A 25434-nucleotide genomic window follows, 5' to 3' on the forward strand; every position below is an offset into this window, starting at 1 on the left:
GTACAGGTGAACTCCAAGACTAGATACGCCAAAGGCTCAACTTTTCCCTTAACACCCTACAGATGTTACTGTCTTTCTTCTTCTCACACTCATGTCACTGTATGGGTTCCCTGTGAAAATCTTTCCTTGGTAAATGTGACTATAAAATCTTCCATTTCACCCTATCAAAATGTGCAAAGGGCTTGGCACATAGTAGATACTCCAAAACTGTCTTCCTCTTTCGACTTGACCCTCATCACAGGGCATTGTCTGGAACACGCTTGCTTCCTCTTCTGCAACACTGGATGGAAGAGGTGTGCAACACTGGGGAGTGAGCTGTGGGACTTTATCCCCAGAGACAAAAATGAACCGTTTTCCTGCCTCCACATCTGATGCATTAGCATGTGTTTGGATTCAGGTTGAAAAGCTGAAACAAAATTTCTGTTGCAGAATGTCAGCACTCATGTGCTGAAGTTTAAGTATCAGGGTTGAGTGTGACATTCAGCAAAGGGAGGCAGAGGGTCTGCTGAGCTGCTGGAGACAAAAGCAAGCATGAGACCCTATTTTTTAATTCAACTGCTCCCTAATAAATATTTATCCTCTTTAAAAATATAGGTAGAAAACTAACAATAAATTGTTATTTAAGTATTTATCATACTTGCTTGTTTTGCTCTTTAAAGTACTTTATGGGTTACTATTTAATATTCTTCTTACTTATCAAACTAAATGTGGGCATTTTTATTTTTGATTAAAGAGGCTCACTCACCTCCCCATCTACCAATGCTCCCTCTTTCGCTGCTCTTTACGATGACAATCCCTCTGCTCTGACACAGCGCCTGGGTGGGAGCGGCACTGTGGATGAGAAGCATTCAACCCGATGCTCAGAGTTTGATTAATGGGCCAAGCAAAGCCCTCCCAACCTTTGAGACATTAATTAGCCAAGCTGCCGAGCTGAAATCTTTTCATTATGAAAGATAAGGCTGGGTTTAGCAAAAGGAATGGGGACCAGAGTGAGGAAGAAAGGCAAGTTTTTTTTTGTGTGTGTGTTTTTTATAAATCAATAAACCATTGCTATACTCATTCAAACCTGTTTTTGGATGGCTTTGGCCTCAATACACTTTATACTTTTGTAGGCCCTGCCTTGTCACGTGATTTCTCCCCTTTCCATTTCTAGATTGGACTGAAGCTGATGTACTACCTTACTCTAGACAACTCACCCCTTGCCGGATTGGGGATTTGTGGTGATACAGCCTCCCATGTGCTCCTTGGTGACCCATCTCCCAGGCCTGGATTCTGACATTGGTTCCTGATCCCATTTGGCTCTGTCTCACCTCTCTCTCATGGTCTAGGGCAGTGGTCGGCAAACTGCGGCTCGCAAGTTTGGCCCCTTGCGTGTGGCTCTTCCACAAATACCAACTTCTGCGCATGGGCCACGAAGTTTCAATCGCACTGTACGTGCACACCCGCACGTGGTGTTTTGTGGAAGAGCCACACTCAAGGGGCCAAAGAGCTGCATGTGGCTCAAGAGCTGCGGTTTGCCAACCACTGGTCTAGGGCCTGTCTCATTCAGTGATGGTTTTCTGTTTTTCTGGATGCAGATGTCTCCTGGGGGATCCCATGCCTGCCTACTCTAGATGGCACTAACCTGGGATTCCCCACTGCTGTGCTCTGCACCCCTGATGAGAATCTCACTGAGACTTTTAAGAAGCCCAGTGTTGTCAGCGATTACCTGAGCCTTCCTGGTGGGTCACTTTGGTATTTCCAAGTCCCATGGACCTGCTCTACCAGTCCCTGCCTGTAGCTAGTGCTTGGATCTTGTCCCTCTTTGTCCCCTCTCTTTTTGCCTGCTCCGAGGGGTCCTGGTCCCCAGATATGACCACCCAGGTGCTGAGGATTGCTATGCTCATACAAAACAATTTGACTGTTTCTGCCCTTCCGAGTTTTAATCTAGTTGAGAAGATAGACATATGTAGCTACAGTATAAAGTAAATTTAAAAGGGAAAAAAATATAGATTTTTAAAAACGACAGAAAGATCCCAGTAAAATGCACCAGTGGTTGCCAGATGCATTTTATAGACAATTGCTGTGGCTATTTGGAGACAGGATTCAGGAAGGACTGAATTTAAACATCTGATCCGGAAAAAGAATTGTGGATAAATTTTTATGAGCTAAAAGGAAAGTGGGTAGGAAATTGTTGTTTTGAATTGTGACTCCCCAAATTTTATGTGTTGCTATCCTAACACCTTGTGCCTCAGAATGTGACTGTATTTGGAGATAGGGCCTTTAAAGAGGTAATTAAGGTTAAAATAAGGTCATCAGGATGGGTTGTGATCCAATCTGATTGGTGTCCTTTTAAGAAGGGGAGATTAGGACACAGACACACAGAGGGAAGGCCATGTGAGGACATGGGGAGAAGGCAGCCATCTGCAAGCCAAAGAGAGAGGCCTCAGGAGGAGCAACCTGCTGACACTTGGATTTCAGGCTTCCAGCCTCTAGAACTGTGAGAATAAACCTCCGCTGTTTAAGCCTCAGCCTGCGGTGCTTTGCCAGGACAGCCTGAGCATCTGATACAAGGCATTCCAAATGCATGGGGCTGTGGCAGCAAAGCAGGAGCTCACGTGTGAGAAGACGAGCCTTTGCGTGGGGTAGTGAGGCTCCTGGATATGATGAGAGACTAGAGGGAGTCTGTGAATGAGTCCCAGGAGCAGGTGGGCCAGAAACAAAGCAGGAGCACCAGGAAGAAGGAGCCTTTCACCCAGATGAGGTCTGTGCATCAGGTTAGCACTGCTTAATGCTGACCTGGAACCAACTTGACTCTATGAGATCAAACCAGGCTTTGAAGAACCTATGGGGAAGTGAAAGGGAAAAGCCACAAAGATGAGAGATGAAGGATGAAGAGGAAGAGAAAGAGAAGGTGACTTCGTGGGGCTTGGTAAATTGTCAGAGGGTTGTAAGTTGTCAGGGAGTGAGAGTAGACTGGTAAGAAGAGGTGCACTCCGGTGAGGGGCCAGACACCACTAGTGACTACCCGCTCTTTTTAATATGTGGCTGCTCATGTGTTTGTGTCTTTCATTTGGAACTAACAGTAAAAAGCAGAAAGACAGCAATGTGGGCAGAGGGTGAAAGCCCTTGGGAAGGACCTTGAGCTGCCTTCACCTTACCTGCGTCCTTGGAGGCTGGGAGGGGGGGGGGGGCAAAAGGGCCAGCTTTCAACATCAGGTCTAATGCCTGATATGGGGAGGGGATGAAGGGTCTGAGGGAAACTCCGCCTTATCACCTAGGGTTATGCATGGCACTCTCTATCCCACGGGAACTGGCACCCACAGGAGTAAGGGCATCCCACCCCAACGTCAGTCACTGCCTATAAGTTTGGCAAGAAGAGGAGTTTGGAATTATTGAGAGAGAGGAAAAGATAAGGAAAGGGGATAGACAGAAGGGAAAGAAGCAAGACAGACAGGGGGCAGCAGAAGGGAAGCTGCCACACCGAGGTGGCCCAAGCTTCCTTTCTGTGTCCTGCGTGGACAGTGGCGATACTACTGGCCTCGATCCTTCCATGTTCTTTCATGTCAGTCCTGCACCCATTACTACTCCAGGCCTCACCCTGAGCCCTGCGGGAGAGTTGCATCTCCTAACGTTGCAGATACCTGCCCCAAGTCCGGGAACATAACACCTTGTTTCTAACCTGGAATGTCTTCCTCTCCTTCATCGTCCGTTAGCACTGGAGAGAGAACAGGGAACAGGTCCCTCCAACAAAGCACTAGCGCAGAGAAATATGGCTTCATCGCCTCATAGTAATACCATTTCAAGTCAAGTTAAGCAATTTCAGCCTTAAATCAAAAGGAAAAATAGGAAAAGAAGGAAAATGAGGAGGAGAAGAGACCTGCTAGAACTAGTACCTATTTGTCTTTGGGAAGACATCCCTCTCCCAGCACCTCTTTCTGTGCCCCACTTTGTAATGAGCTCCAGGGCACACTCTCCAAGGCCCTAGTGCAGAGGGCTGTGGTCAGGAGGCCTTCCCAGAGCCACACTTGGCCTGAAGGCTTCTGGGAATTGCTTCAGCAGGGTTTACAGTCCTGGAGGGACTTCACATCAGCCCTGGTCAAATGGCACCTACTAGTTGTTGCTACTCTCAGGGTCAGCCAGGATGTGCTGGGGGATTTTGCCAACGAGGTGAAGAGTTGAGAAATCTCCATGGGTTCCCTTGGGATTCTGCTGACTTGCTGTTCTACAAAATACAACAGTGGAGGGGGTTGTGGGTGCTCCCCTCTTATCCTGACGCCTATGTAGAAAGTCACAATGATAGACTAAGTGTATCTTTTGGGTGGACAGGTGACATAGAGCCAATCACACCGCTGATTATGAGCTTGTCACTTTACACCTAACAACTCATGCAGGTTGGGAACATTAAGCTAGTCAAGTGGAGATGTATCAATGGCATATTAAACAAAAAAGATGTTTGCTGAACACCAAAATCTGCTTAGCATTATATTCATAAAAGTGTAAGCTAGCAATTGTATAGATCAGGGATGGCAAGTTACGGTCCATGGATTAAATCTGGCCCATGCCTGTGAACTAAGACTGGTTTCTACATTTTTAGAGGATTGCCCCCCCCCCCCGCCCCCCGCCTCACACACACACACACTCAAAAAAGGAAATTAAGCAAAGCAGCATGTGTTACAGAGATGGTATGGCTCCACAATGCCCAAATGCCTAGCTATGTACAGAAAAAGTATTCCGGCCTCAGGTATCCCTTAAATAGATCTTTATTCTTTAGTTCATCTGAGAACATCCTTCCTCTCCCCCATTTCTAGCAATGCCTCTTGGAAGAATGCATTCTTGACTTGCAATAAATGAGCTTGGAACACACCCAGCTCATTAGCTAGGGACCGTCTGTGCCTCTCTGTATGTTTCATGCCAAGTGCGTTTAGTGCAGGAGAGGAAGTGAGCAGTTTGCTGACAGTGATCATCAGGTTGTATACGATGACTCTCGGGCTCCCTGGGAAAGGAGGGCCTTGAGATTCCCTTTGGGACCTTTGCATTCCTGAGGTCCTGAAGGTGTCAATCACTGCTGGCTTTACCTTATGTGTCACCCCATTGAGCAAGACAAGAGCTCCCTGCCCTGCCTATTTCCTTAGCTTTGCTGTTGACTATCTAGGGAGAAAGAGCAGAATTACATCAGCTTGCTTTTTAGCCAATGAGAGAAGCATAGACAAATATGCACTCAGTCCCTAGAACAATCTTGTACTGCACAGCTGCTGAGCTATACGAGGAGAGAAGGTACAAACAGCTGAAAATGTGGACTAGAGATGAATTAGTGAGCATGCAAGTCAGGGTTTCAAGAAACACAATGAGCCTTGGAGATAGTGAAGGCTCATGGACAAACGAGTCAGAGTCTGGATTTGGTTCAAAGAAATCTTTAAAACTCTCCTTCCTGCTCTACCCTCATTCCTTCATATGTTAAGTGCAGATACTCTGTATTATGGAATAATACTCAGGAATGACTTGAGATAGGCAGAAGTACTCTAAAAGGTATGAAGTAGTGTACAAATGGGAGGAAACATTAAACTGATATTGGGATTTTCTATCTTCACTTATTTAATATTCCATCTGAATGTACCTACTATTATTCAGGCTTTTTAATAGGTCAGCATCTTTATTATTTTTTTCTCCAGATACAGTATACATTTGCTCTTAGATTTTTTGATCCAATTAAGTCTGAATTTTTCAGTGTTTAGCAATAATCATTTCTAGCTGATAAGGTGGCAATGTGGACTATGGCACGGAGGGAAAGTAATGTAATAACTCCGCAGTTACACAAAAAGGAAGGAGAAAATGAATATGCATAGCTTTAGGGCAGTTCCTTGCTTATCACTTGCAGTAACGTATTCCTCAACCATCCATCCTGCTTTGAGAATATCTATGGTAAATCTTCTTTCTCCTCAACAGCCCCCTCCCCGATGCCATAACCTTCCTTTTGGGTGGGGCACTCAGTAATCTGTGTTGCAAGAGCAAAGGAGAGATGGCATTTTCCTGCACAGGGCAGATAAGGTCCATCCTCGGCCCCCGTGACATTTGGGTCTTGGGAACATGAATGAGGTAATGCTGATGGGAGCACTGGCTAGGGTCCGGTGTCCTCTGTTCAAATCCTGACTTGCTTTTGCCAGCCCAGCCCTACAACAGTCATCTTGCAGGGACTTTGGAGGCCAGAGGCCACCACTGCCATTGCTTTTTGACGATGGTGGCCTACTCCACCGCACACTTTGTAGACAAGGAGCAGTTGCCAACAGTGTTCCAACTAGCTTAACCGGAGCTGTGTGCAAGTGGTTTCATGGTTAAAAGTCCTAGTAGTTTAAAAAGAAATCAGAGTAACAGGTGAGCATACATCTGATGTTGTCTCCATAGTTACCACCTCTGCCTTCTATTTCAACACCCTGCTTCGCTTGCAGAGTTTACCTTCCATGCACTTGGGCTCCCTTCTCCCTTTGCTGATAAACAGAGCTCTTCCCTTAATTAAGTCAACACGTAGCATCTCTTTTGGCAAGAGGACCTGAGCAGAACCAGCCCCAGGAGCAAGTGAAAATGTGTGTCAAGCTGTGATTAAGTAGCTGTGATTAAAGACTGAATAATTACCCTCCCAAGCAAATAGGTCTTAAAATGTTCTCTCAGGCTGCAAGCAGGAAACCTACTGGGCCTGCATGATGGCTCACTATGAAGGGGTGGGGAGGCCGGGACACCCAGGACATCAAGTGTTCATTTAAGAAAGGAAACCCAGGACCCAGGGAGGCCATCTAATAAGTAGCCACTCTGCCAACCGATTCCCCATCTTCAAAATTTGCCCAGGTCTCTGGCTACCTGGAGATCAGCATTCTGAACCAGGGCCCCATCGTGACAGATACGGCATTCACATATTTGACACATTCTCTGAGCTCTGTGCAATCCTGGTGAAATACCTATAATTTATTTTCTCTTTCTCAAACTAAAAAAACAAAATTGTTGGAATACAGTTGATAAAAGTGATGTCATATTTGTTTTTATTTAGTTTAAAAAATGATATATTTCCCAAAAGTGTGCCAATTAACTGTGGTTGGTAGTCAATAACGCCAGTACCCTATGCAATGTATTTCATACCCACACGTGTGTTTTGCTATTCTAGGCCAATGCAGCAGCCTCTTCTGCATTCTCTTATATGCCCATCGTCTCCCAATTTTATACAGTTTGTCCTCCTTTCGAGGCCTGAGTAACATTCCAGGCAGTGAGCCCTAGGAAAGCGGTGCCGTCTGATAGAATTATAGACGCCAAACCCTTGCATTTATGACCTGCTATTTGTTGGTTTTGGCTGGAATGAATATTTGGCAGCATATTTATCAAAGTTAATTGGCAAGCAAATCCCAAGGGAACAAAGCATTAAAAAGCTCGGGTCTGGCTTAGCATCCTTAGCACACCCGGTCCTGACTTGGGGACTTCTATCCCCACTATTCACGAGGCAGGGGTACTGTGGGGAAAAACAACAACGTGCAGACTTTAATGTCAGGGAGAACCAGGATTGAATCATGGTTCCTCCTTGGCTTTGAGCCAGTCCTTAAGTCCTTAGTCACTCTCAACTATCAGGTTTTAATCTAAAAAACGTGAATATTTTTGAAATTGTGAAATTGCTACGAGGTTTAGAGACAATGGATACAAAAATGCCCTGGTAATGCCTGGCACACAGTAGCACTTAACAAAAAAGCCTTAAGAAAATATTTATTTACCCAAATACCAATGTCTACCATGGCTGGACCAATTCAAGTAGGTGGTGAGAGAGTTACAAGCCTCAATGTTTTGGAGAGTTTAGCATACACTGAGTGATTACAGGCAGGAGCGGTCTCGGATGAGACACAACAAAGGTGAAAGGAAGAAAACTGCGACAAGCAAAATGCTTTCCTGAAATCCTTGCAAACATTTGGGGACATTTTTGAATAAAGAGATTCAAGGTCTCTCTTAATGCATGCAATTTGAATTGCAGAAGAAATCAGGTTTTGCCTATCCCATCATGTCAAGCTGACTTTGTGCTACGGAGACAATCCCAAAGCAGCTGCTTTTCATAACACATTAGAGAAGACATTCTGACCCCTGTTGCCCTGGGCAAATTCTTCAAACTCCAAATAGATGCAGTACACATGTAAGTATAAATATGACCACCATTTGTTTAACCGTGACAATTTTAGATAGTTTTTGGCATGCTCAAAGGTACAGAGATTTTTTGTGGGTGAATAAAAAATATCTTGGATATTGTTATCCCACTTTGGCTAAGTCTTGGGTGACATTATTAATTTCTTGTAAAATTGGAGTGTTTATACATAATACCATATTATGGGAAAGGAAAAAAATGTTAAAGTTTACCTCCCTGGAGGGAGTGGGTTGGAGAAGAGTGTAGCAGACAATTATTTATGGATCATTTTGCATGAACACAATTGTCATGGCTTTTGTCTGATGATGGAAAGATTTTCTAGTTGTTTATTTTGATTAGCACCGGCATTAATGCTAGCTTTCTGGTGATCTTAAACTTAAATTTAAATATCTAATATTTAAATTCGTCAGTAATGCAGTTTAAAGATCATCTCAAACATGGAAGTATATTTTGCTGAAGAAAAACTGTTACATTCTTTCATGGGGATGTTGTTCCTGGAAGGGGAAGCCTGGCCAGAGTGTTTTTTAAAATTCAGATTCTGAAAGAAGTTCTTCTCAATAATGAAACTTATTTTTCCTATTAAGGCAGAAGAGGAGCGAGGTTTGCATATTCACATCCTTCCCTGGTGCCTACATCCATAATAGGACAGCCACATCTGGTAGAGCTGTTGTGGGCCATGCAGAAAGACCAGAAGAGCCTAAAAATCCAGCCAACATCTAATGCCAGAATCCAATTTATGAGCACAAGACAGAATGTCTATCCGGTCAGCAAGAAGACACTCTCCAGAAAGAGGTGAGAAAGTGGTAATATTCTATGTCCAAACACAACCAACAACCAAATCCAGTCCACATACAAACATTCCCTCCATGGCAGTATGCGCAGGTATTAGCCTTTCAGAAGAATTTAAGGAAATTATCATTTTTCTGCAAGGGAAGAAGAAATAGATGATGTTGGCTACTATTTTTGCCGTGAAGGTTTAAATAACGGCTACATTCTACTTCAAAATTTTTAGAGGGAATTACCCAAATATGGGGAAAGAGCCCACTGAAATGATAAGTAGTTTTAGACCAGTGATTCTTGTCAATAATTATTTCAAAACCTCATTTTAAATTCTTACTGTGAAATATGAAAAATATTTTAATTTTTACATATAATTACCATCTTCATATTTAGTAGGTATACTGAGTTATTAAGGTTTACCAAAATTTGGTAGACAAAAACCAAAAAGTAGCATGTTGCCTGAAGAAAGTGGAAATAAATGAAGTGAATGGGATACTGGATCTTTTACCAGACTAAATGGACATCTGTCAAAAACTCTTTGCAAACTCCTGCTATTGATGGGCTTTTAGTCAGTATGCTCCCACGATAAGTGTGTGTCACTCAAATTTCAGAAAGAATATACTTAGATCATAAGGCTCATTCCAACATTCTACAGGTGCATGGAGACCTTGGCTCTCATCCACTATGCAAAAGTGAAGCAGCTGAGAAGAAATGGAAATCAAGATGTGCCTTTCAAAATATTATCACCTGTGGCTTTTCATAATAGAGTTCTGAAAAAGGTAAGTGATTTGTCAAGAAAGATCTTTCCAGGCCATGTCAAAGAGGCTGTAGAGTAATTTTGCAGCCTCTAATTTAGCATGAAATTAGCACCCATTCCACCCCAACCTTTTGATCTTTAAATACTTTACATGAGAAGACTTCCTCCATCTGGTCTAGGAACTGCTAAATGGAATTTTGTCCACAGTAGTTAAGTTGAAAAAATTACCCTCATCTCCACTGTCTTCCAATAGGAAAAACCATCCTTTCACTGGCTGGTTCTTTCAACACACTCTAGACCAGGGGTGGGCAAACTTTTTGACTTGAGGGTCACAATGGGTTCTTAAACTGGACCGGAGGGCCGGAACAAAAGCATGGATGGAGTGTTTGTGTGAACTAATATAAATTCAAAGTAAACATCATTACATAAAAGGGTACGGTCTTTTTTTTCAATAGTTTTATTCATTTTCAAACGGGCCGGATCCAGCCCGCAGGCCGTAGTTTGCCCACGGCTGCTCTAGACCCAAGCCTAAAGGATGTGCCTACTTTAGTGCAGAGATATGTGAGCCCCTCACCCTCATCCTTAGGGAATCAGGAGAAGTTAGCTGGTCAAGTCCCCGAAAAAGGTAAATCTCACTGTCAAGTTTAACCCAAGCTGAGACACTGGATGTATCAGAAATGAAGTGTAAAACTTGCTCTAAAAATAATGAGTATCAGCCACCATCTTAAGGCTCTTCCTCTCCAGGCCCTCACCCTGTAAATATCCAATACCGCTGTCAATATGGTTAGCCTGAAAATAAAAATCCCCTCACTCCATCGAGAACTAGCTCCAAACTTAGAGTGTGTGCTGAAAATATTCACGATGAAATCATAATCCTATATTTATAGACTTTTGGATGGTGCATGAAATTCTGTTTCCCATGGTGTTTTTCAATGAAGGGGTCAGACGTGGAGAGCGGGCTCAGAGGATGCCCCAGAGAGCATTAGCCTCGAGGACGTGCTGTTTATCCTCATTTTGAACTGAATGGCCGTGTGACATCCTCCCTCCTCCCTGAGCCCTACCCACTGCCCAAGAGTTGGTCTCCTCCCCGACCCATTCCCAGATGGTCCCTGGTTGGAGGGTTCTGTCTTGTCATCCAGGAAGAATGAACATGCCTAAGATTATCCCCCCTTCCTTCTGACCTTTCCTGTCCTCTAGACTTCCTCCCCGTTTTCACTGAGGGAGATGGTGTGGATCTTAATGGTTGGAATTTGATGGTTCTCTCCATGGCTGGGGGTCGAGGGCCCCATGCAGCAGCAGACCTGCAAAAAGCTTTTACTTCTCACCCGGGCTGTGGTGCAGGCTGATTGGTCTTTGGACACTGTAATCTTGGCAGATCCACGAGGCAAGGAAGAGAAAAACTTCCATTCACAGACCCCATCTGTCTTGGAGATCTTATAGAAGGTCTCTCCTGAGCTCACGGGGATGCGCACCAGGTCCTTGTGCTGCCCCTCCGAGGCGTGGCTGGGCGGGTGCAGGGTGTATCCCAGGGCCCGTTTGGAAGACTGCTTTTTGCGGAGACACTGGATTCTCAAGACATTCTGAAAGGCCTTTTTAAACTCTTGACTGGAACATGGATATATAATAGGGTTGATGCAGCTGTTTAGGTATCCGAGCCAAAATGCTATTTTAAAAACTGTTTCAGAGGGCTTGAAGTCAGGGAAGAAAGACCCTGGAAGGAAACACATAGATTCATACATATTATTTGCAAGCCAACAGGTCAATGGTCTAGGAAAACAAGCAAACAAACCAAGAAACATCCTTTTAGATTATTTTTTAAAAGTTTCAATTGATACCAAGTGCATTTGAGTTTTTTCACATTTGACTGACTAGCCCTGATGAATGTAATTCTTTGCACTATCCCCAAGACCATTCTCTTTGGCCCACATGTGCAACATCAATAATGTGAGCAGGCCCAGTGGGTAGGGTCACACTGGTTCTCAGTGATAAACATTCCCTCATGTCTGCTTGAAAGCTTTACATAATGAAAACTAGAAACTTAAGCTGAGTCTACATATATAAATTTTTTGCCTGAATTTTAAAATAACTTGGAATTCATTCAAATAACCCATATAAAAATGGGGTTATTTTAGTATTCCTTTTGTTCTTTAAAACAATGTTATACAGACACAGTCTAAATAGTTAGGAATTCCTTCTCTCCTGAATATTGGAATTGTATATTTTAATAAGAATCCAAAATTTATAAACTATTAGCTTTGTCAACTTTTGGCCAGTGATTTTCAATTACATTGTAAGTACAGTCACCTACCTACTATGTTTAGACTTACACTATTATGTTGGTGCAAATTCAGCAGAAACTACACTTTGAATTTTGAGTTGTGATCTTTTCCTGGGCTAGTAATATGTGGTACGATACTCTCTATGATGCTGGGCAGCCCCACTCCAGCAAGATGATTTTGCCTAACTGTAGGCTAATGTAAATGTGCTGAACTTAGGCTAGGCTAAGGTAGGTTAGGTGTGTTAAATGCATTTTTTTATTTATGATCTTTTCAACTCATAATAGGTTTATTGGGATATAACTCTATTGTAAGTCGAGGAGGTCTGTATTTTTCTTTGATGATGCCTTTTGATGTTACAATATGCTTCCCTGCTCAACATACTCCAATGGCTGCCAAATGCTTATAAAATGCTTGTCAACTGCTTGACATTCAGGGTTCTCCACAGAACTCGACCTAATCTAGCTTTCTAACATTAATACTTTTACTCTAACCAGACACTATGAACGTGTCTCCAAGTTTGTAGTGAGTCTGGTTGCTCACCTTTTTTTTTCCTCTTGAGTTGGGTCCCAGTGTCTAAAATGCCCTTCCCAATCCTCTTTAGCTACTCAAGTCTTGTTCAGTAGTTAACAAAGCAGGAATCAAGTTTCATACCTCTTTAAATATCCTATATAATAAAAAGCTAATATGCAAATTGACCAAAGGGCAGAATGACCAGTTGCTATGATGCACACTGACCACCAGGGGGCAGACACTCAATGCAGGAGCTTCCCCCTCGTGGTCAGTGTGCCAGAAGCTGTGCTCATGGCTAGCAAGTGCAGTGGTGGTGGCAGGAGCCTCTCTTGCCTCCATGGCAGTGCTAAGGATGTCCGATTGCTGGCAGGGAGCAGGCCTAAGCTATTAGTCGGACATCCCCAGAGAGCTCCTGGACTGCAAGAGGGTTCAGGCTGGGCTGAGGGACCCCCCCAAGAGCACAAATTTTGTGCAATGGACCTCTAGTTCTACCATAACTATCACATAGCCGTAGGCAGCAAAATAACAAAACCACGGAACCGTAAAGTGGGAACAATCTAAGGCATTATCTTATTCAATTACTCAATTTCCAAGTTAAAAACATGATGATTGTTTCAAGTTAAAAACATGATCATAGCTATCACATGATAGCTATGATACTAATACAGTGATAGATAAAGGGATATAGAACTCCCAGTCCAGTGTTCTTTATTCTCTTCACAGCTTTTTTCTTTTGCTCCAGCTTAAAACCTTTATTTTATTTTTTAAATATTTTTTTATTAATTTCAGAGAGGAAAGGAGAAACATCTTATATAATAAAAGGCTAATATGCAAATAGACCGAACTGTAGAATGGCCAAACAACTGGTCGCTATGATGTGTGCTGACCACCAAGGGGAGTGTGTGGAACATGGCAGGTGTTGGCCACGGCAGTATGTGGAGCAGGTGAGGAAGGGCACCAGCCAAGGTGGGGCATCAGTCACTGTCATCAGGGTGAGCCTCTGGTGGTTACAGAAAATTCTTTGCTCCCGCACGCTGCAGTCCCACCCGGCACTTGCGCCTGCTGTGGGCGCCGGCCCTGATTGCTTGGTCCCATCAGTGGGTGTGAGGGGTGGCTGCTGGTCCTGATTGCCTCTCGGGGCTTCTCCACCTCCCTCTGCTCCTGAGGGGCAATCGGGGCCAGCAGCTGCTGCTCGCACCCACTGACGGCACCAGCCCTGCTTGTACCCACTGCTGGTGCCGGCCCCAATCGCTCCACGCCATCAGTGGGTGGGAGTGGGGCTGGCACCATCAGCTTATGAAAGCCATGGTGGCTGGAGTGGGGCTGCCGGCAGACAGGGAACCAGGGGCCACAGTGGGAGGGCTGGGTGGAGGTGTGTAGGATGGGCCAAGAATTGCCGCTGTGCCCACCACAGCCTCAATCCCATAGTTCATTTCAAGGTGCACAAACTCGTGCACTGGGCCCCTAGTCAATGATAAGAGAGAACTGTTGATTGGCTGCCTTCTGCATATGCCCAAATGGGGATCAAGCCCGCAACCCAGGCATGTGCCTTGACTAGGAATCGAATGGGTGACCTCCTGATTCACAGGCCGACTGTCAACCACTGATCCACACCAGCTGGGCAAGGCCTTGCTTTTATGCCTTTCTTTTTCTCTCTACTCTATGGACCCATTAGAAGCATGACAAACTGATGGGTGTCTTTATCCTAGCAAACAATGCCCTAAAATTTAGTAGAGGATCTCATCAATATAAACAAAGAGTACACTTAAATATTACAAAAAAAAAAAAAACCAAACCCAAAATGATACAGTGGTCAATGGGAGCATGTATTATCTCTGAAGCACACTTCCTGCTAAGTTCAGTGTGTCTCAAATAAATTAAAACACACACACACACACGCACGCACACACACACACACACACGCACGCGCACACACACACAGAGAAAGAGAGAATGGTTGTAAAGTATTATTCTTTAGCTCCAAAGCTTTTAACGTTTTCTTATAATAAGATTTATTTATATTGAGTGCCTTGTTTGAGCCAGGCCTGTGCTAAACACTTTACATACAATTTCGTCATTATTAGCAACATCCCCACTTTACAAATGAGGAAACAGTGGTTTAATGAGGTTGAATAACTTAATCAACGTCACACAGGCAGATGGTTGCTGGTAGAGGTGGGATTTAAAATTGGACAGTTGGCCGAAACCGGTTTGGTTCAGTGGATAGAGCGTCAGCTTGCGGACTGAAAGGTCCCAGGTTCGATTCCGGTCAAGGGCATGTACCTGGGTTGCGGGCATATCCCCGGTGGGGGATGTACAGGAGGCAGCTGATTGATGTTTCTCTCTCATTGATGTTTCTAACTATCTCTCTCTCTTCCTCTCTGTAAAAAATCAATAAAATATATTTAAAAAATAAAAATAAAATAAAATTGGACAGTTGGATTTTCCGGCCTATGTTCCTTTATGGAATCTCAAATAGATTTGAATTAATACATCTTTTGGGAAAGAAGGTGCTGAATAGAGAATGATAAAGTGTATAGTTGCAGGAAGCTAAATTGGAAACATGCTTTTTCTTTTTCTTTTTTTAAATTTGTATTGGTTTTAGGTGTACAGTATAATGGTTAGACAATCATATACTTATACAAAGTGATCCCCCCAATATTTTTATGCCTCTGACACAGCCACAAGATGGTAAACTTCATCTGAGCAGTTCCCACCTGACCCCATGCATAGGTATTGCAATATTATTGACTATATTCCCTATGCTGTACTTTACAGACTATGACTATTCTATAACTACCAATTTATACTTCTTAATCTCTTCATCTCTTTCATCCAGTCCCCTAATCTCCCTCCCCTCTGGCAGCCACCAGTCAATGAGTCCATGTGTCTATGAGTCTGTTTAAATTTTGTTTGTTTATGTTTGTTTGTTTACGCTTTTCAAACTTCATTCGAGATGTGAAGAAAGTGGCCAAGGCCAACAGGAGTGGTGGTTTTGCTTGAATATGATCAGTTCTAGAAAAAGTTATTTTTACATTATGATGCCAATATATTATCCAGTATATTTTCCTAATACAATAGTGACATGATTAAGGGAACCCATTTCACAAAGGCATGCCTTGATCTGGCCTTAATGAGAATATATGAGCAGGGTATACCAAGAACTACTTTGTCTTAGAATTTCACTATTCTATAAATCAACTAGAAAGGGGAGTACATTTCTATTATTTTACGAATTTTAATTAAAAGAAAAAGAAAAATACATGAATTATGAATGGGAATGCTAATAAATTGATTTGGGATCCTTGGAATTTCCCCCAATTCCTTCAAGGACAAAAAATAAATCTCAAATTTCCTTTTAGTCCCGCCATCGAGGCCCCTTACCTTCAGGTCTGGCTGACTCAGAGCTCTCTCTACTGTGGCCTTCCTGCTGTGTCTACAGCTTCAGAGCTAAATATTGGTCCTCCCCACTAGGTTTAGATATGTCTAAACCTAGCATGATGTGCCCACTCCCAATATGACAGTTCCATAGGGGCAGGTCATGGGATTCATTTTTCCTTCTCGTAGTGTTTGTCCTGCCCTGGGGATGATTCTCGTTCAGTAGGTACTGGTTGGGGTTAGGAAAAAGACTCATAACTGTTTTTCCCTCAGGAACTTTCTGAAGGTGAGAAAAGACAATAATGGGCTGTTTCCCTCCTTACTTGCATTCTTCATATCCTTAGATCTCTTTCTTGCCTTCATTTTTTCTCTACTCGGAAGGGGAGATTGAGCCGGGATCAGGCTTGGAAAATGGCTGTTGCTGCCTGATCCCAATCAGGGTCCCCTCATCCTGCTAGCTCCTCTCTATCCAAACCTTCCTGCTCAGGGACTTCTCTGAACTCTTTCTTCTCAGGTCCCTTTCTTCTTGATGATGATGATGATGCTTTTTAGAATTGGAAGGGAAGTGGATCATGCTTCTCCCTGTCCTCCATCCATCTTGGCATGGAGCACCAAGGTCAAAGCTGCCTGGTTTAGGGATCGATGCCGTTGACACAGTTACAAGGTTGTAAACTTCATCTGAGCAGGTACCATGTTCATTTTGTCTACTCATGGAGTTCCAAAACCAAGCACAATGCTGGCTCCTTCAACACATCCTCCCAGTTTTTGCCAAACGAATGGTTGATTCCTTAACTAACTAGCTGAACGAATGTGTCTCCCTGGCCTCTTCATGACTCTGCTTCACGATGTGACCTAGCCCTGTGTTTCTCTTCCTGCCCATGCTTTTGTTCTGTTGTCCTCCCCCCCCCCCAACCCCATTTTGCCCAGTTTCTGTTTAATCCTCTGGCTTTCTCTGGGATGGTATTTCACGTCTTTTTGCTGCATTAGTTGGCATCTAGTTTTTCTCATCATGCTTCATAGAAAGAGCAAGACTTTTGAATTGTTGACATGGACATAGGGACTGCTATTTCTCTTATTGCTGAAGGTCTGTTGTACTCCTCAACAATCTCTGCCCAGACTCTGCTTCAAGAGGAACATATCGCTCCCAGCTTAATCCCTTGAACCCATCACCCTGAAGGTCAGGTTATCCCTTTATGTGAATCTGTCTGCTTTAAATTTTGAGCTTTGTAAAACCCCCAAGCCCTCAGGACTCTTTCCTTCACTGAGTTTCCTTCCACTATTTGGTCTGCTGCAGAATCTCTGACTCTTTTCTCTTTAAGATCTTCTAAACATCCTGGTCAACTAAAACTTGGCCAGACCGAGATGGACAGAACATGAGGTTATCCCTGAGCACCATCAACATGTTGGAGATTCAGAATTGTTGTGTCCACTGTTGAGGCCTCTAGATTCCAAGGGGAAATTGAAAATTATGATTTCAAATAATGCCACTTGTCTCATCACTTGATGTCCTTTCCACTGGGAACATCTAACTTTTTATTCCTGATCTGGATGCTGGGGATCCTTCCTAGTGAAGAATTGGTCACAATAGTCACATTTTAGCTACAAAGTTACAACAAAGTTTGCTCTCAATGTCCCCAATACAGGAGAAAAACATTGTTCTGCCAGTTTTGGTTTTCTGGTTTTTTTCCAGCAGTGCTTCTAGTTCACTCTATAAGACAGTGGCGACAGAAGTGGAGTTCTCAAATTCCAGCCCAGTACAGGGAATTAGAAAGTTCCTCTTCAGTTCAACTTTCAGAGTCAGGGTGACTTGGTATGGAAGCATAAACCTGTGAGTCAATCTTCTTGGTCCTAGCCTCCCGGCTTCTATGCTTCATTTTACTTCCCTGGAAATGTGACATCTTCAAGACAACTTTGAGACGTTGGGTTATGATAAACCCTAATTAGCTGGAGTCACAGAATGCTAGAATGTGAAGACTGGCAGGATCATAGAGACTAGCAAGCACTGTCAACCTTTCCTTTATAGATGAAAATATTAAGCTGAAGAAAGAAAGGGGGTCCCAAAAAATCACCTGGCTCATTTGTGGTCCAGTCAGGACTATACTCACACTCCGCTCCACTTCACCCATTTATGCTCCTAATCTTTTGTGCCATTTAGTAACCAGAAAGTGTTAATGGCAATATGTCTAGATGTTAGCATAGGATGACAACAAGTTTTGCAGAGATAATGAGAAAGAAGGGGGAGGATAGTAACATCATAAATAACTACATCATTCATAAAGTCATAATGTACTGTTCAGACGCTGGAAAAAAGAACAGTCGGTGATGAGCTTGGAAGGGCTCATCTGTAGGGTATCACATTAAGAATGACTCCAATTAAAACAATGCAAACTCCAAAGGAGAAGCTGATGTTACATGGCCATGAAAGAAAATAACCCTTAATTGTTTCTCCTTCTTCTACCAGTAGTCTCTCCATGGGTGTGGGTATCAGTCCAATGTGACTGTTATGCATCCAATGAACAGAGGAGAGACACAAGCTGTCACACAGATAGAAATCCAGTTCCCCAGACCAAGGAACTCCAGTGCCAGATTAGTTGGCATCTTTCCAGGCAGAAAACCCATTGAACTAAACCCCAGAGAAAAGCTGTAGGATTCAGAGTGTACTAGTAAGCACAGACCCAAGTTTCTTATTATCTCAGAGTCTACCAGATGCCTTTGTGCTGGGCTTCTGGTTTGGCTGTCATAGTGACTTGCCTTGGGCAGCTTAGCCAGACAGGATTCTTTAGGTTACCTACCTAGAATGGTAGTCAGGGATCTCTAAGAAAGCTGACCAGATTAACTGTGGACTAAAGCCCTAGGCTCTCAATCTAATACTCATGGATAGACTTCCCATGAAATGAAATACAAGTTTGTGTATGTACACAGACTCATTTTCTTGAGAAGAGGACTTCAGCCTCTATTGGCCCCTTGCATTGGCCTTGGGGGACACAAAAGATGGCCAAGTGTACCTCCCAGCTCCTGAGAACAAGATATCTCTCTGGTTGGCACATCTTACTGAGGCCTTATGTCCTGATGACAGTGTCAAGCTTACAAATTGGGCAAGAGGATGTTAGTTCAACACCTCTTTAGAAGGACGTTCTCTTTTCTTCTATTTAACTGGGGCTTAAAATAGCACAGTTTTCTTGTGCCTCTTTGGGAAGTGATGTGGTTGCTCTCTTGTGAGAGGTAATATGTTGAGTCCTTCCTGAACTTTCTGGCAGGAAGCTTAGTAGTCAAGTCAAAGAAGGAAGCAACTGTTGGAGGGTGCAGTGAGTCAGGGGGAAAATACATATTGTGTTCTGGGTACATAATACTGAACAGAACAAACCCAGAGCATTATTGGGACTGCCCAGTGTGGGATGGGAGTGCTGTCCCTTTTTCCTTTATCCAGGGACTAGTGTACACTGGCCTTTGGTTACTATACCATGATTATTATTATCAAGAATCAGTGCTTCTTCCAGCCTAGGCCAGGAATGAGATCACTTGGGGAGACTCTCTCATACCTCAGGCTTCTGTAAGGGGGGGACTCTCTATGGTATCATTCTATCTGGCTAAATGCAGCTCTACAGAATTAGGGATTTACCCGGGATGAGTCCAAGTTCTCAAAGTAAAGCACTACAAAATGTTTTTCTCAGGAGTTACCAAAGCCCCAAACTATATTTCTCCTTTTTTGAAAAGGGGATCATGTCTCCCAGAACACGCATGTTCAACCCAAACACCCACAGTAAGCAGGTAGACTCACTCTGCACATTTCCTTAGAAGAACTCCAGGTGTGGTATGTTTCTTTTTGAAATAAGTAATTCAAACACTTTCAAAAGGTAGCACAATTTCCCCCTCTTTAGTTAACAAAATTTTGAGATTTGTCAGCAAATAAGTCATCATGTTCTTTTAAAGGTTGTTTCCTTAAAAGCAACCTCCTTTCATAAACCAACTTATTTTCCAAATTTCACCACTTTCATTAAAGTCACCATTGCTTCATGAGTCTCACATTTGATACATCTTATAATCACTACACAAAGCTCTCTCCAATCACCCAGTTTAAAGAAGAGTAATCCTCAAACACACACATGTTAGTGTGGTGTATTTCTTTCATGGCACATATCATGGTTTGTACGTTTTCTTTTTTTCAAAAGAATTTCCCCCACTTCCCCCAGTCATGAATACTTTTAAGATATACTCTCTTAGCATCCTTCAAATATACACTACAGTATTGTTAACTATAGTCACCATGTTATACATTATATCCAGGGACTTACTTGTTTTATAATTGGAATTTTGAACACCTTCACCCATTTCACCCACCCTCTTGTAAGTTTTCTTGTTTAGTTGTGTTTTGGATCGTCTGTCTCATCCCCCAGCTGTGCAATAGCTTTACAATGGCAGAGGCTTAGGTTGTCTCTCTTGCTGTAGAGCAAGCACAGGCCTAGCTCAGGTCCTAAAAGGAGAATGTGTATTTGACCCCTTCTCCTCTTTGTCTCTTACATTTCAACCAGTCACTGAGCCCCACCAATGTTTTCCTTTGGGAATCCTTCACTCTTGGCCTTTCCCCGCCACTCCATTCCCGGGACCCATGCACTGTGGCAGCAGAGCTGGAGGGCTCTCCCCACTTCCAGCCTTGTTCGTTGCTAAGCCAATGGTGCCCGACTCATCACCCGCAGCTTTTTGAGGGCAGCACTACTTTCCTGCTCAGAAATCAGAGACTTCAGGACCAGGAATCAGGAAGGCTTGGATTGGCTGTTTAAAGCTGAGTGAGTCACTTTCCCTTCCTTGAGCCTCAGTTTCCTAATATGTAAAGTGAAATGTAATCATTACCACTCCTTTCCCCTGTAAAAACATATGCTTCTAGGTAAACGGAAACAGTCAAAAGTGAAAAACAGGCCCATGTCAGGCAGGATGATTGAGGAACCCTGGGAAATGGCCAGGAGGGAAGAGGGCACCTAGAAGGGCGGGAGCGCAAGGTTTTGGGTTAGGTTTAGGGAAGACATCCTAATGTCCATCCTGGAGATCAACACCTGAGCTGGAGGGAAAGAAGGGCTGGGAGGACATAGCCAGGGGCTGTTCTCATGCGGCACAGGTACATAGGCAATACTCTGCAGCCACTGACGGTGAGTTACACTGGGTAGGAATGGCGTTTGTTCTATTTGTGCATAGAGCACAGCATGGTCCAGAGCTCCCATGCTCCTTGGTAATATGAGAGCTGTACATACACACATCTAGGTCCTGAGAAGCAATGGCAGTGGTCATCTTGTCATCTCTAAGGGGAAGAGACGGAAAGTCAAGAAAGTGATTGAAGCCATGAGGGAAAGTGATTGAAGCCAGAAATATATTAAGGGACGCTCATAATAGTGAGACCTGCCAACATGTGTATTGTACATTGTCTTTTTGTTGCTGATAAGATCAGGGTCAAGTACATCACCTTGTCATTCAAGGCCCTCCATCATTTGGTTTCACCAGCCTTACACAAACTTGTCACTCACTTGACAAGTAATCTGTTCAGCACCTTCTCTGCAATAGGCACTGTTGTAAATACTAGAGATAGGAAGGTCAGGAAAATGTACAAGGTTCCTTGGCCGTGGAGTTTTCATTCAATGAGTATTTCCAAGAAATTCCTAGTAAACTGAATTGTAAATTTCCAACACCAAAGCTTTCTTCTTGCCATAGCAGGCTTTTCACTGTAACTTTGTTAATCCACTAAGGTGACTATGGCCTCAGCTTCTGTGGTTCTCTGCTTTATTCTCCTGCTCCTCTCTCAGTGACCTGTCCCTTTCCCTTGTATCAATTCAAACTTAAATCCATTCAAGTTCTTAATCTGCAGAATTGTGTTCAAAATCCAGCTCATCCATGAACCCCTTCCTCATTACAGTCTGTTTTTATACTATTTACCCTTAAGCACTTAACTTTAGTTACTTTTTTGTAGTATACACCACCATCTTCTATGCTTGTGTTTTTTCTTGAATATAAACTCTTTTAATTCAGAGATTTTTGTATTTTTATTTCACTGATGTATCCTCAACACCTACAACAGTTTATAAAATACAGAAGAACCACATAAATAATATTGAATGAATAATACATTCAATCCTTATGATTTTAGTCTCTTTAAAGACAACCTACTTCTTATCCTTTATTTTTATCTCCTTTAGTGATGAACAATTCTCAATAAATGTTTATTGAGTCATTAGATGACATTTGTTGATGGAAGAAAATGATATTTGAATAAAACCCCTGCTTCAACTACTTACAGCTGGAAATACACTCTTAAATGGAAAAGGAGAGCCTGTCTTGACTCACATTCCAACATTTTATCTTCCCGGTCTTCAAGACATTCTTATTTAAATAAAAAAAATAATTATACCAATAATTTTTTATAGCTAAGTCATAGGCACTTTATCAAAGTATTACTTCCAGTACTTATAAAGATATTTTATAGAGTCTTGTAGGAAAGGCTGCTGCCTGTAATTAAGGCGCGATAGTCATCAGCCTCCTCTCATATTTGTGGGATGTGAATTTAAGGCCAAACACCACAAATTCGAAGCAACGAAACAAACAACCAAAATCGGCCACCCTGGGAAGAAGCAGAGGAAGTTTTCAGGGTGATGTCCCTTCACATTCAGCATAAAGGGTAAGGCAAGTTCCATTCCAGAGACTTGCTGGCAAGGACCTGGGTGAGTTGTCTGATGCTTTTGTAGTGAGAAGTGAACAGAAAGCAGGCAGATGAACTTTTGGTTCTGTACTTCTGTAAAGATGCCAAATCTGAGTTTCCTGGACAATCCCTACTTGGCAATAACATACCAGGTCTCTCACTGGCCACCACGTCACCTAGAGGCATGTCCCTTGACACTGTAGCCATCCATCATCTAGCTCTGAAGAACCCTTTGTTCTGCACTCCTGCACACACCTCTTCCCTGTCTGGGTTAACCAGGGACAGAGACTGTCTATGGTCCTACTTCTCCGCAGCCTTAGGCTCAAGCTGGACCAGACCAGCAGAGTGCCTGACCACCATCCAAAGTGAGTAGTATTCAAAATGACATAACATATGTACACAGACATTTTATAGATTATTTTCAAAATAAAAGGTGTCTTTTTGGAAGCTATAATATGGCTTCTAAATACAATTGGGCAAATCCATTCTAAGATGCAGAAAGGGATTGGGGAAATTTACTCTCTAATTTTAAAGGGCAACAGAATATGACACTGTTTTGATTATAGACATCTTTAAAAAAAAGAACTGATCATGCCTCCATCTTTCATAATAAATGCAATATTGATAAATCTCAGTTTTACCTCAGGAAACATCTTTATTCTTTTCTAAATTAACCAAGCCTTCTGCCGTTTCAACTGAGAACTGTCTGATACTCTAAGGGGGGAAAGAGAGGTAAGGGAAGCTCATCCATTTCCACAGCTTCAATTTCCTTTTTTGCCTTGATTAATCTTAAGTCTCTATCCCTAGACCATGTCTGGCTCCTGAGCTTTGATCCACATACACAACTATTACCGAATCATTTCATCCTTAACATAATCAAACTGAACTCATTGCCTCTCACAAACCTATTCTTTCTTCTCTACTTCATCATCAGTAGATGTAACCCCTTCCTCTAAGTTGTCCCAGCCAGAAAACCACTGTCCTCAACCCTCACTCTCCCACTACATCCAATCACCCAGTCAAGATCACTAAACCTTCATTCTCTTTGTCACCACCCATCCTAGTTCAGGCCTCCATCATCTCTAACTAAGATCCTGTATCAGCTTACTAACTGAGCTTCCTGCTTCTAGTCTTTCCAACCTAGTGCCCACACTGTAGCCAGAGAAATTCTGAGAAAACAAAACTGATCATATCATCCTTAATTAAATCATTTCAATGACTCTTCATTGAATTAAAAAATCAAGTACACATTCTGCACTAGGACTTATTAGGTCCACAGGCCTGGGGGACTTACAATACACTTTGATAGGTAACTAGTTAGTGGAGTATGGTGATCCAAGTGCTCATTCAAAGGCTGGTTAGTATTATAGGAAAGTAGAAAATTATAACCCCTAGGATTTGAACATTTGTATAATTGTTAACTGATACAGTATCTTTCATTCACTAGGACGTGGTTTAGGGTTATAATGTTTGATGTATCATAGTTTAATCTTAAAGAATAAGCATATGGCTTCCAGAAGGCAGCATGTCCACTATAAAGCTTTCCCAAGGGCAAATAGGAACGACTCATGAATTTCCTACTGTTCTAGTGGCAGTGATGACAATGGTGCAGAAAGTTTTACAAAACCTGAAAGGCCTGAGTCAGGAATAAAATACCTGAAAGGTAAACATGGAAAGTGGTAAAGAAAAACCAAAGACAGAGACAAGTGCATTGGAGGCTGCCTAAAAAGAACTAATCCCTGGTGCATGGTGTGATTTTGTGTTTTTTTTAAGGAAAGGTTGTCTCCCACTGTTGTGATTCCCACCAACGGTGTTTTCTGGATATGCTGTTGGGAACAGAAGCTTCCTCAGCAATTCCAGCACAGCTGTGCTCATTCCCCAGGCCAGGGTTCCAACAGCAGACTTTACCTGGCTCTAGTTATCTATCATCTCTTTCTTTCACTCACAGGGAAATTTTCATAGGAAAATAATAAAGTTATGCTCTCTTCAGATAGAGTCATAGTAGAGCAAAGCTCTCCAAGCTCTCTCCAAGGCCCACTGGGTGGAAAATATATCCATAATAATATCAGGCCATTATTTGCCTTTTCACTCTCCTCCTTTTGTAAGTTCCCAGAGATGCCATGTGTTACTGTGACAGACTGAATGCAGAAGCAGATATGAGGATCTGGCTGTCTTTTATAGCCAGATATAAAAGAGATTGCAAAAATGTAAACAATATTACTCTTTTTACTATTTCGTTTCAGTTTGAACAATATAGGTTTTTTGCACAAAAGTATATTATTTTGGTAAATGCATTGGGTTTATTTTGTTATTGTAAAAGAATTAAGTATTTTTAAAATACTTCAGTTTTAATTTCTTTTTTTTTTCTTGTTCTATTTATTTTTTTATTTTTTTTAAATTAAATCTTTATTGTTCAGATTATTACATTTGTTCCTCTTTTTTCCCCCCATAATTCCCCTCCTCCCAGTTCCCACCCCACCCCTGCCCTCACTCCCCACCCACTGTCCTCATCCATAGGTGCACGATTTTTGTCCAGTATCTTCCCGCATCTCCCACACCCCTTTCCCCCACAAGAATAGTCAGTCCATTCCCTTGCTATGTCCCTGATTCTATTATAATCACCAGTACATTCTGTTCATCAGATTATTTATTCACTTGATTCTTAGATTCACTGGTTGATAGATGCGTATTTGTTCTTCATAATTTGTATCTTTACCTTTTTCTTCCTCTTCCTCTTCTTAAAGGATACCTTTCAGCATTTCATATAATCCTGGTTTGGTGGTGATGAACTCCTTTAGCTTTTCCTTATCTGTGAAGCTCTTTATCTGGCCTTCACTTCTGAATGATAGCTTTGCTGGATAAAGTAATCTTGGTTGTAGGTTCTTGGTATTCATCACTTTGAATA

General features: G+C 42.6%; 1 protein-coding gene across 4 annotated transcripts in view; it reads right to left on the reverse strand.

Moving 5' to 3' along the window:
• ADRA1A (adrenoceptor alpha 1A) overlaps positions 1–25434 on the reverse strand; it is a 113777-nt gene that overhangs the window by 2840 nt on the left and 85503 nt on the right. For 2 of the 4 annotated variants that reach the window (XM_015571794.1, XM_006775785.2), the window contains exon 3: positions 10217–11394. In XM_015571794.1, the coding sequence (XP_015427280.1) occupies positions 10877–11394 (518 nt within the window). In that variant the 3' untranslated portion in view covers positions 10217–10876. Of the gene's footprint in view, positions 1–10216; positions 11395–25434 lie in introns of those variants that run through there. The other 2 variants (XM_006775786.2, XM_006775784.2) reach the window with 2 other exon arrangements.

Source organism: Myotis davidii, unplaced genomic scaffold (genome assembly GCF_000327345.1).
Source record: "Myotis davidii unplaced genomic scaffold, ASM32734v1 scaffold349, whole genome shotgun sequence".
NCBI lineage: Eukaryota > Metazoa > Chordata > Mammalia > Chiroptera > Vespertilionidae > Myotis > Myotis davidii.